Source organism: Phytophthora sojae (genome assembly GCF_000149755.1).
Source record: "Phytophthora sojae unplaced genomic scaffold PHYSOscaffold_5, whole genome shotgun sequence".
NCBI lineage: Eukaryota > Oomycota > Peronosporomycetes > Peronosporales > Peronosporaceae > Phytophthora > Phytophthora sojae.
Genome location: NW_009258119.1, coordinates 5,652,799 through 5,661,178, shown reverse-complemented (window position 1 = coordinate 5,661,178; position 8,380 = coordinate 5,652,799). Strand labels below are relative to the sequence as shown.

At 61.2% G+C, this 8,380-nt stretch overlaps 1 protein-coding gene and 22 non-coding genes across 23 annotated transcripts; 1 reads left to right on the top strand and 22 right to left on the bottom strand.

Annotated features, from left to right (window-relative positions):
• Window positions 1-279: 279 nt before the first annotated feature.
• Window positions 280-351, bottom strand: PHYSODRAFT_t954. The gene has a single exon. It is a non-coding gene; the product is annotated as a tRNA-His (tRNA).
• Window position 352: 1 nt separating this feature from the next.
• Window positions 353-425, bottom strand: PHYSODRAFT_t953. The gene has a single exon. It is a non-coding gene; the product is annotated as a tRNA-Ala (tRNA).
• Window positions 426-1,057: 632 nt separating this feature from the next.
• Window positions 1,058-1,129, bottom strand: PHYSODRAFT_t952. The gene has a single exon. It is a non-coding gene; the product is annotated as a tRNA-His (tRNA).
• A 1-nt stretch (window position 1,130) lies between these two features.
• On the bottom strand, window positions 1,131-1,203 carry PHYSODRAFT_t951. Its single transcript has one exon. It is a non-coding gene; the product is annotated as a tRNA-Ala (tRNA).
• A 632-nt stretch (window positions 1,204-1,835) lies between these two features.
• Window positions 1,836-1,907, bottom strand: PHYSODRAFT_t950. Its single transcript has one exon. It is a non-coding gene; the product is annotated as a tRNA-His (tRNA).
• A 1-nt stretch (window position 1,908) lies between these two features.
• PHYSODRAFT_t949 lies at window positions 1,909-1,981 on the bottom strand. Its single transcript has one exon. It is a non-coding gene; the product is annotated as a tRNA-Ala (tRNA).
• Window positions 1,982-2,613: 632 nt separating this feature from the next.
• PHYSODRAFT_t948 lies at window positions 2,614-2,685 on the bottom strand. Its single transcript has one exon. It is a non-coding gene; the product is annotated as a tRNA-His (tRNA).
• A 1-nt stretch (window position 2,686) lies between these two features.
• PHYSODRAFT_t947 lies at window positions 2,687-2,759 on the bottom strand. Its single transcript has one exon. It is a non-coding gene; the product is annotated as a tRNA-Ala (tRNA).
• A 186-nt stretch (window positions 2,760-2,945) lies between these two features.
• Window positions 2,946-3,296, top strand: PHYSODRAFT_334321 (hypothetical protein; the record flags this gene model as incomplete). The annotated part of the gene is made up of 1 exon (XM_009531584.1): window positions 2,946-3,296. The coding sequence occupies one exon, from the start codon at window positions 2,946-2,948 to the stop codon at window positions 3,294-3,296; it is 351 nt and encodes a 116-aa protein (XP_009529879.1).
• Window positions 3,297-3,392: 96 nt separating this feature from the next.
• On the bottom strand, window positions 3,393-3,464 carry PHYSODRAFT_t946. The gene has a single exon. It is a non-coding gene; the product is annotated as a tRNA-His (tRNA).
• Window position 3,465: 1 nt separating this feature from the next.
• PHYSODRAFT_t945 lies at window positions 3,466-3,538 on the bottom strand. The gene has a single exon. It is a non-coding gene; the product is annotated as a tRNA-Ala (tRNA).
• A 632-nt stretch (window positions 3,539-4,170) lies between these two features.
• PHYSODRAFT_t944 lies at window positions 4,171-4,242 on the bottom strand. Its single transcript has one exon. It is a non-coding gene; the product is annotated as a tRNA-His (tRNA).
• A 1-nt stretch (window position 4,243) lies between these two features.
• On the bottom strand, window positions 4,244-4,316 carry PHYSODRAFT_t943. Its single transcript has one exon. It is a non-coding gene; the product is annotated as a tRNA-Ala (tRNA).
• A 632-nt stretch (window positions 4,317-4,948) lies between these two features.
• Window positions 4,949-5,020, bottom strand: PHYSODRAFT_t942. The gene has a single exon. It is a non-coding gene; the product is annotated as a tRNA-His (tRNA).
• Window position 5,021: 1 nt separating this feature from the next.
• Window positions 5,022-5,094, bottom strand: PHYSODRAFT_t941. Its single transcript has one exon. It is a non-coding gene; the product is annotated as a tRNA-Ala (tRNA).
• A 632-nt stretch (window positions 5,095-5,726) lies between these two features.
• PHYSODRAFT_t940 lies at window positions 5,727-5,798 on the bottom strand. The gene has a single exon. It is a non-coding gene; the product is annotated as a tRNA-His (tRNA).
• Window position 5,799: 1 nt separating this feature from the next.
• PHYSODRAFT_t939 lies at window positions 5,800-5,872 on the bottom strand. The gene has a single exon. It is a non-coding gene; the product is annotated as a tRNA-Ala (tRNA).
• Window positions 5,873-6,504: 632 nt separating this feature from the next.
• On the bottom strand, window positions 6,505-6,576 carry PHYSODRAFT_t938. Its single transcript has one exon. It is a non-coding gene; the product is annotated as a tRNA-His (tRNA).
• A 1-nt stretch (window position 6,577) lies between these two features.
• On the bottom strand, window positions 6,578-6,650 carry PHYSODRAFT_t937. Its single transcript has one exon. It is a non-coding gene; the product is annotated as a tRNA-Ala (tRNA).
• A 632-nt stretch (window positions 6,651-7,282) lies between these two features.
• PHYSODRAFT_t936 lies at window positions 7,283-7,354 on the bottom strand. The gene has a single exon. It is a non-coding gene; the product is annotated as a tRNA-His (tRNA).
• Window position 7,355: 1 nt separating this feature from the next.
• On the bottom strand, window positions 7,356-7,428 carry PHYSODRAFT_t935. Its single transcript has one exon. It is a non-coding gene; the product is annotated as a tRNA-Ala (tRNA).
• A 632-nt stretch (window positions 7,429-8,060) lies between these two features.
• Window positions 8,061-8,132, bottom strand: PHYSODRAFT_t934. The gene has a single exon. It is a non-coding gene; the product is annotated as a tRNA-His (tRNA).
• A 1-nt stretch (window position 8,133) lies between these two features.
• Window positions 8,134-8,206, bottom strand: PHYSODRAFT_t933. Its single transcript has one exon. It is a non-coding gene; the product is annotated as a tRNA-Ala (tRNA).
• Between the last annotated feature and the right edge of the window lie 174 nt (window positions 8,207-8,380).

Sequence of the window (8,380 nt, the reverse complement as noted above, 5' to 3'; positions counted from 1 at the left end):
TCTCTCCGGTGGCCTGGTGAGCTCCGACGACGCGGGAGGTACTACAGCTCCACTACGTTACTAGACCGAGCCACAAGACAATGCCATCGAGTCGCACCGCAGCAGTGTCGTCGTGAGGGCGACAAGAGGAGAGCGGCCGGGACCGCTCACGCCGGTAGGCTGAAAGGCGACAAAAAGCGGTAATTGGGGACCGAGAGCGTGGCGGGTGTGCATGGCGACGGCTAGGGGCGGCGCAGCGTCCATAACGCGCACGTAAAAGCAGCATAATGAGCATAAGAGTGCGCGTGCCCGGATTCGAACCAGGGATTTCACCGCCACAAGGTGAGGTACTGACCACTATACTACACACGCCTGGAGAAGCAGGGTGTCGATCCCTGTACCTCTCGCATGCTAAGCGAGCGCTCTACCATTTGAGCTACATCCCCGGATACTTCACTCATCTCCCACCCGTCAACAAAATCCACTTTACGGACGCACCACACGCTACCACGCACTCTCCGCCGTACCGCAATCGTCAACCACCCATCGCGCCTCCGTTACGCACAATCCGCACACCAAAACTCGCGTACATGCCTCCGCACGGCCCAAACCGATCGCACGCTCTTTCCACACATGCCGCCTCGCGCACGGCGCGCTCAGCCTCCACAACCCGACCGTGAGCTCGTCCGCTGCGTGTTCCGCCTCTTTGGCTCGCGCCGGAGCGACTTGGACGGCACAACGACTGTCCGCCCGACGACCCTCCTACTGCCAGGACGGCCATTCGGGGCGCTTCATCCACTCTCTCCGGTGGCCTGGTGAGCTCCGACGACGCGGGAGGTACTACAGCTCCACTACGTTACTAGACCGAGCCCCAAGACAATGCCATCGAGTCGCACCGCAGCAGTGTCGTCGTGAGGGCGATAAAAGGAGAGCGGCCGGGACCGCTCACGCCGGTAGGCTGAAAGGCGACAAAAAGCGGTAATTGGGGACCGAGAGCGTGGCGGGTGTGCATGGCGACGGCTAGGGGCGGCGCAGCGTCCATAACGCGCACGTAAAAGCAGCATAATGAGCATAAGAGTGCGCGTGCCCGGATTCGAACCAGGGATTTCACCGCCACAAGGTGAGGTACTGACCACTATACTACACACGCCTGGAGAAGCAGGGTGTCGATCCCTGTACCTCTCGCATGCTAAGCGAGCGCTCTACCATTTGAGCTACATCCCCGGATACTTCACTCATCTCCCACCCGTCAACAAAATCCACTTTACGGACGCACCACACGCTACCACGCACTCTCCGCCGTACCGCAATCGTCAACCACCCATCGCGCCTCCGTTACGCACAATCCGCACACCAAAACTCGCGTACATGCCTCCGCACGGCCCAAACCGATCGCACGCTCTTTCCACACATGCCGCCTCGCGCACGGCGCGCTCAGCCTCCACAACTCGACCGTGAGCTCGTCCGCTGCGTGTTCCGCCTCTTTGGCTCGCGCCGGAGCGACTTGGACGGCACAACGACTGTCCGCCGGACGACCCTCCTACTGCCAGGACGGCCATTCGGGGCGCTTCATCCACTCTCTCCGGTGGCCTGGTGAGCTCCGACGACGCGGGAGGTACTACAGCTCCACTACGTTACTAGACCGAGCCCCAAGACAATGCCATCGAGTCGCACCGCAGCAGTGTCGTCGTGAGGGCGATAAAAGGAGAGCGGCCGGGACCGCTCACGCCGGTAGGCTGAAAGGCGACAAAAAGCGGTAATTGGGGACCGAGAGCGTGGCGGGTGTGCATGGCGACGGCTAGGGGCGGCGCAGCGTCCATAACGCGCACGTAAAAGCAGCATAATGAGCATAAGAGTGCGCGTGCCCGGATTCGAACCAGGGATTTCACCGCCACAAGGTGAGGTACTGACCACTATACTACACACGCCTGGAGAAGCAGGGTATCGATCCCTGTACCTCTCGCATGCTAAGCGAGCGCTCTACCATTTGAGCTACATCCCCGGATACTTCACTCGTCTCCCACCCGTCAACAAAATCCACTTTACGGACGCACCACACGCTACCACGCACTCTCCGCCGTACCGCAATCGTCAACCACCCATCGCGCCTCCGTTACGCACAATCCGCACACCAAAACTCGCGTACATGCCTCCGCACGGCCCAAACCGATCGCACGCTCTTTCCACACATGCCGCCTCGCGCACGGCGCGCTCAGCCTCCACAACCCGACCGTGAGCTCGTCCGCTGCGTGTTCCGCCTCTTTGGCTCGCGCCGGAGCGACTTGGACGGCACAACGACTGTCCGCCCGACGACCCTCCTACTGCCAGGACGGCCATTCGGGGCGCTTCATCCACTCTCTCCGGTGGCCTGGTGAGCTCCGACGACGCGGGAGGTACTACAGCTCCACTACGTTACTAGACCGAGCCACAAGACAATGCCATCGAGTCGCACCGCAGCAGTGTCGTCGTGAGGGCGACAAGAGGAGAGCGGCCGGGACCGCTCACGCCGGTAGGCTGAAAGGCGACAAAAAGCGGTAATTGGGGACCGAGAGCGTGGCGGGTGTGCATGGCGACGGCTAGGGGCGGCGCAGCGTCCATAACGCGCACGTAAAAGCAGCATAATGAGCATAAGAGTGTGCGTGCCCGGATTCGAACCAGGGATTTCACCGCCACAAGGTGAGGTACTGACCACTATACTACACACGCCTGGAGAAGCAGGGTGTCGATCCCTATACCTCTCGCATGCTAAGCGAGCGCTCTACCATTTGAGCTACATCCCCGGATACTTTACTCATCTCCCACCCGTCAACAAAATCCACTTTACGGACGCACCACACGCTACCACGCACTCTCCGCCGTACCGCAATCGTCAACCACCATCGCGCCTCCGTTACGCACAATCCGCACACCAAAACTCGCGTACATGCCTCCGCACGGCCCAAACCGATCGCACGCTCTTTCCACACATGCCGCCTCGCGCACGGCGCGCTCAGCCTCCACAACCCGACCGTGAGCTCGTCCGCTGCGTGTTCCGCCTCTTTGGCTCGCGCCGGAGCGACTTGGACGGCACAACGACTCTGTCCGCCCGACGACCCTCCTACTGCCAGGACGGCCATTCGGGGCGCTTCATCCACTCTCTCCGGTGGCCTGGTGAGCTCCGACGACGCGGGAGGTACTACAGCTCCACTACGTTACTAGACCGAGCCACAAGACAATGCCATCGAGTCGCACCGCAGCAGTGTCGTCGTGAGGGCGACAAGAGGAGAGCGGCCGGGACCGCTCACGCCGGTAGGCTGAAAGGCGACAAAAAGCGGTAATTGGGGACCGAGAGCGTGGCGGGTGTGCATGGCGACGGCTAGGGGCGGCGCAGCGTCCATAACGCGCACGTAAAAGCAGCATAATGAGCATAAGAGTGCGCGTGCCCGGATTCGAACCAGGGATTTCACCGCCACAAGGTGAGGTACTGACCACTATACTACACACGCCTGGAGAAGCAGGGTATCGATCCCTGTACCTCTCGCATGCTAAGCGAGCGCTCTACCATTTGAGCTACATCCCCGGATACTTTACTCGTCTCCCACCCGTCAACAAAATCCACTTTACGGACGCACCACACGCTACCACGCACTCTCCGCCGTACCGCAATCGTCAACCACCCATCGCGCCTCCGTTACGCACAATCCGCACACCAAAACTCGCGTACATGCCTCCGCACGGCCCAAACCGATCGCACGCTCTTTCCACACATGCCGCCTCGCGCACGGCGCGCTCAGCCTCCACAACCCGACCGTGAGCTCGTCCGCTGCGTGTTCCGCCTCTTTGGCTCGCGCCGGAGCGACTTGGACGGCACAACGACTGTCCGCCGGACGACCCTCCTACTGCCAGGACGGCCATTCGGGGCGCTTCATCCACTCTCTCCGGTGGCCTGGTGAGCTCCGACGACGCGGGAGGTACTACAGCTCCACTACGTTACTAGACCGAGCCACAAGACAATGCCATCGAGTCGCACCGCAGCAGTGTCGTCGTGAGGGCGACAAGAGGAGAGCGGCCGGGACCGCTCACGCCGGTAGGCTGAAAGGCGACAAAAAGCGGTAATTGGGGACCGAGAGCGTGGCGGGTGTGCATGGCGACGGCTAGGGGCGGCGCAGCGTCCATAACGCGCACGTAAAAGCAGCATAATGAGCATAAGAGTGCGCGTGCCCGGATTCGAACCAGGGATTTCACCGCCACAAGGTGAGGTACTGACCACTATACTACACACGCCTGGAGAAGCAGGGTATCGATCCCTGTACCTCTCGCATGCTAAGCGAGCGCTCTACCATTTGAGCTACATCCCCGGATACTTTACTCGTCTCCCACCCGTCAACAAAATCCACTTTACGGACGCACCACACGCTACCACGCACTCTCCGCCGTACCGCAATCGTCAACCACCCATCGCGCCTCCGTTACGCACAATCCGCACACCAAAACTCGCGTACATGCCTCCGCACGGCCCAAACCGATCGCACGCTCTTTCCACACATGCCGCCTCGCGCACGGCGCGCTCAGCCTCCACAACCCGACCGTGAGCTCGTCCGCTGCGTGTTCCGCCTCTTTGGCTCGCGCCGGAGCGACTTGGACGGCACAACGACTGTCCGCCGGACGACCCTCCTACTGCCAGGACGGCCATTCGGGGCGCTTCATCCACTCTCTCCGGTGGCCTGGTGAGCTCCGACGACGCGGGAGGTACTACAGCTCCACTACGTTACTAGACCGAGCCACAAGACAATACCATCGAGTCGCACCGCAGCAGTGTCGTCGTGAGGGCGATAAAAGGAGAGCGACCGGGACCGCTCACGCCGGTAGGCTGAAAGGCGACAAAAAGCGGTAATTGGGGACCGAGAGCGTGGCGGGTGTGCATGGCGACGGCTAGGGGCGGCGCAGCGTCCATAACGCGCACGTAAAAGCAGCATAATGAGCATAAGAGTGCGCGTGCCCGGATTCGAACCAGGGATTTCACCGCCACAAGGTGAGGTACTGACCACTATACTACACACGCCTGGAGAAGCAGGGTATCGATCCCTGTACCTCTCGCATGCTAAGCGAGCGCTCTACCATTTGAGCTACATCCCCGGATACTTTACTCGTCTCCCACCCGTCAACAAAATCCACTTTACGGACGCACCACACGCTACCACGCACTCTCCGCCGTACCGCAATCGTCAACCACCCATCGCGCCTCCGTTACGCACAATCCGCACACCAAAACTCGCGTACATGCCTCCGCACGGCCCAAACCGATCGCACGCTCTTTCCACACATGCCGCCTCGCGCACGGCGCGCTCAGCCTCCACAACCCGACCGTGAGCTCGTCCGCTGCGTGTTCCGCCTCTTTGGCTCGCGCCGGAGCGACTTGGACGGCACAACGACTGTCCGCCGGACGACCCTCCTACTGCCAGGACGGCCATTCGGGGCGCTTCATCCACTCTCTCCGGTGGCCTGGTGAGCTCCGACGACGCGGGAGGTACTACAGCTCCACTACGTTACTAGACCGAGCCACAAGACAATACCATCGAGTCGCACCGCAGCAGTGTCGTCGTGAGGGCGATAAAAGGAGAGCGACCGGGACCGCTCACGCCGGTAGGCTGAAAGGCGACAAAAAGCGGTAATTGGGGACCGAGAGCGTGGCGGGTGTGCATGGCGACGGCTAGGGGCGGCGCAGCGTCCATAACGCGCACGTAAAAGCAGCATAATGAGCATAAGAGTGCGCGTGCCCGGATTCGAACCAGGGATTTCACCGCCACAAGGTGAGGTACTGACCACTATACTACACACGCCTGGAGAAGCAGGGTATCGATCCCTGTACCTCTCGCATGCTAAGCGAGCGCTCTACCATTTGAGCTACATCCCCGGATACTTCACTCATCTCCCACCCGTCAACAAAATCCACTTTACGGACGCACCACACGCTACCACGCACTCTCCGCCGTACCGCAATCGTCAACCACCCATCGCGCCTCCGTTACGCACAATCCGCACACCAAAACTCGCGTACATGCCTCCGCACGGCCCAAACCGATCGCACGCTCTTTCCACACATGCCGCCTCGCGCACGGCGCGCTCAGCCTCCACAACCCGACCGTGAGCTCGTCCGCTGCGTGTTCCGCCTCTTTGGCTCGCGCCGGAGCGACTTGGACGGCACAACGACTGTCCGCCCGACGACCCTCCTACTGCCAGGACGGCCATTCGGGGCGCTTCATCCACTCTCTCCGGTGGCCTGGTGAGCTCCGACGACGCGGGAGGTACTACAGCTCCACTACGTTACTAGACCGAGCCACAAGACAATGCCATCGAGTCGCACCGCAGCAGTGTCGTCGTGAGGGCGACAAGAGGAGAGCGGCCGGGACCGCTCACGCCGGTAGGCTGAAAGGCGACAAAAAGCGGTAATTGGGGACCGAGAGCGTGGCGGGTGTGCATGGCGACGGCTAGGGGCGGCGCAGCGTCCATAACGCGCACGTAAAAGCAGCATAATGAGCATAAGAGTGCGCGTGCCCGGATTCGAACCAGGGATTTCACCGCCACAAGGTGAGGTACTGACCACTATACTACACACGCTTGGAGAAGCAGGGTATCGATCCCTGTACCTCTCGCATGCTAAGCGAGCGCTCTACCATTTGAGCTACATCCCCGGATACTTTACTCGTCTCCCACCCGTCAACAAAATCCACTTTACGGACGCACCACACGCTACCACGCACTCTCCGCCGTACCGCAATCGTCAACCACCCATCGCGCCTCCGTTACGCACAATCCGCACACCAAAACTCGCGTACATGCCTCCGCACGGCCCAAACCGATCGCACGCTCTTTCCACACATGCCGCCTCGCGCACGGCGCGCTCAGCCTCCACAACCCGACCGTGAGCTCGTCCGCTGCGTGTTCCGCCTCTTTGGCTCGCGCCGGAGCGACTTGGACGGCACAACGACTGTCCGCCGGACGACCCTCCTACTGCCAGGACGGCCATTCGGGGCGCTTCATCCACTCTCTCCGGTGGCCTGGTGAGCTCCGACGACGCGGGAGGTACTACAGCTCCACTACGTTACTAGACCGAGCCACAAGACAATGCCATCGAGTCGCACCGCAGCAGTGTCGTCGTGAGGGCGACAAGAGGAGAGCGGCCGGGACCGCTCACGCCGGTAGGCTGAAAGGCGACAAAAAGCGGTAATTGGGGACCGAGAGCGTGGCGGGTGTGCATGGCGACGGCTAGGGGCGGCGCAGCGTCCATAACGCGCACGTAAAAGCAGCATAATGAGCATAAGAGTGCGCGTGCCCGGATTCGAACCAGGGATTTCACCGCCACAAGGTGAGGTACTGACCACTATACTACACACGCCTGGAGAAGCAGGGTGTCGATCCCTGTACCTCTCGCATGCTAAGCGAGCGCTCTACCATTTGAGCTACATCCCCGGATACTTTACTCGTCTCCCACCCGTCAACAAAATCCACTTTACGGACGCACCACACGCTACCACGCACTCTCCGCCGTACCGCAATCGTCAACCACCCATCGCGCCTCCGTTACGCACAATCCGCACACCAAAACTCGCGTACATGCCTCCGCACGGCCCAAACCGATCGCACGCTCTTTCCACACATGCCGCCTCGCGCACGGCGCGCTCAGCCTCCACAACCCGACCGTGAGCTCGTCCGCTGCGTGTTCCGCCTCTTTGGCTCGCGCCGGAGCGACTTGGACGGCACAACGACTGTCCGCCGGACGACCCTCCTACTGCCAGGACGGCCATTCGGGGCGCTTCATCCACTCTCTCCGGTGGCCTGGTGAGCTCCGACGACGCGGGAGGTACTACAGCTCCACTACGTTACTAGACCGAGCCACAAGACAATGCCATCGAGTCGCACCGCAGCAGTGTCGTCGTGAGGGCGACAAGAGGAGAGCGGCCGGGACCGCTCACGCCGGTAGGCTGAAAGGCGACAAAAAGCGGTAATTGGGGACCGAGAGCGTGGCGGGTGTGCATGGCGACGGCTAGGGGCGGCGCAGCGTCCATAACGCGCACGTAAAAGCAGCATAATGAGCATAAGAGTGCGCGTGCCCGGATTCGAACCAGGGATTTCACCGCCACAAGGTGAGGTACTGACCACTATACTACACACGCCTGGAGAAGCAGGGTATCGATCCCTGTACCTCTCGCATGCTAAGCGAGCGCTCTACCATTTGAGCTACATCCCCGGATACTTTACTCGTCTCCCACCCGTCAACAAAATCCACTTTACGGACGCACCACACGCTACCACGCACTCTCCGCCGTACCGCAATCGTCAACCACCCATCGCGCCTCCGTTACGCACAATCCGCACACCAAAACTCGCGTACATGCCTCCGCAGGGGATCCTCAGAGTCGAC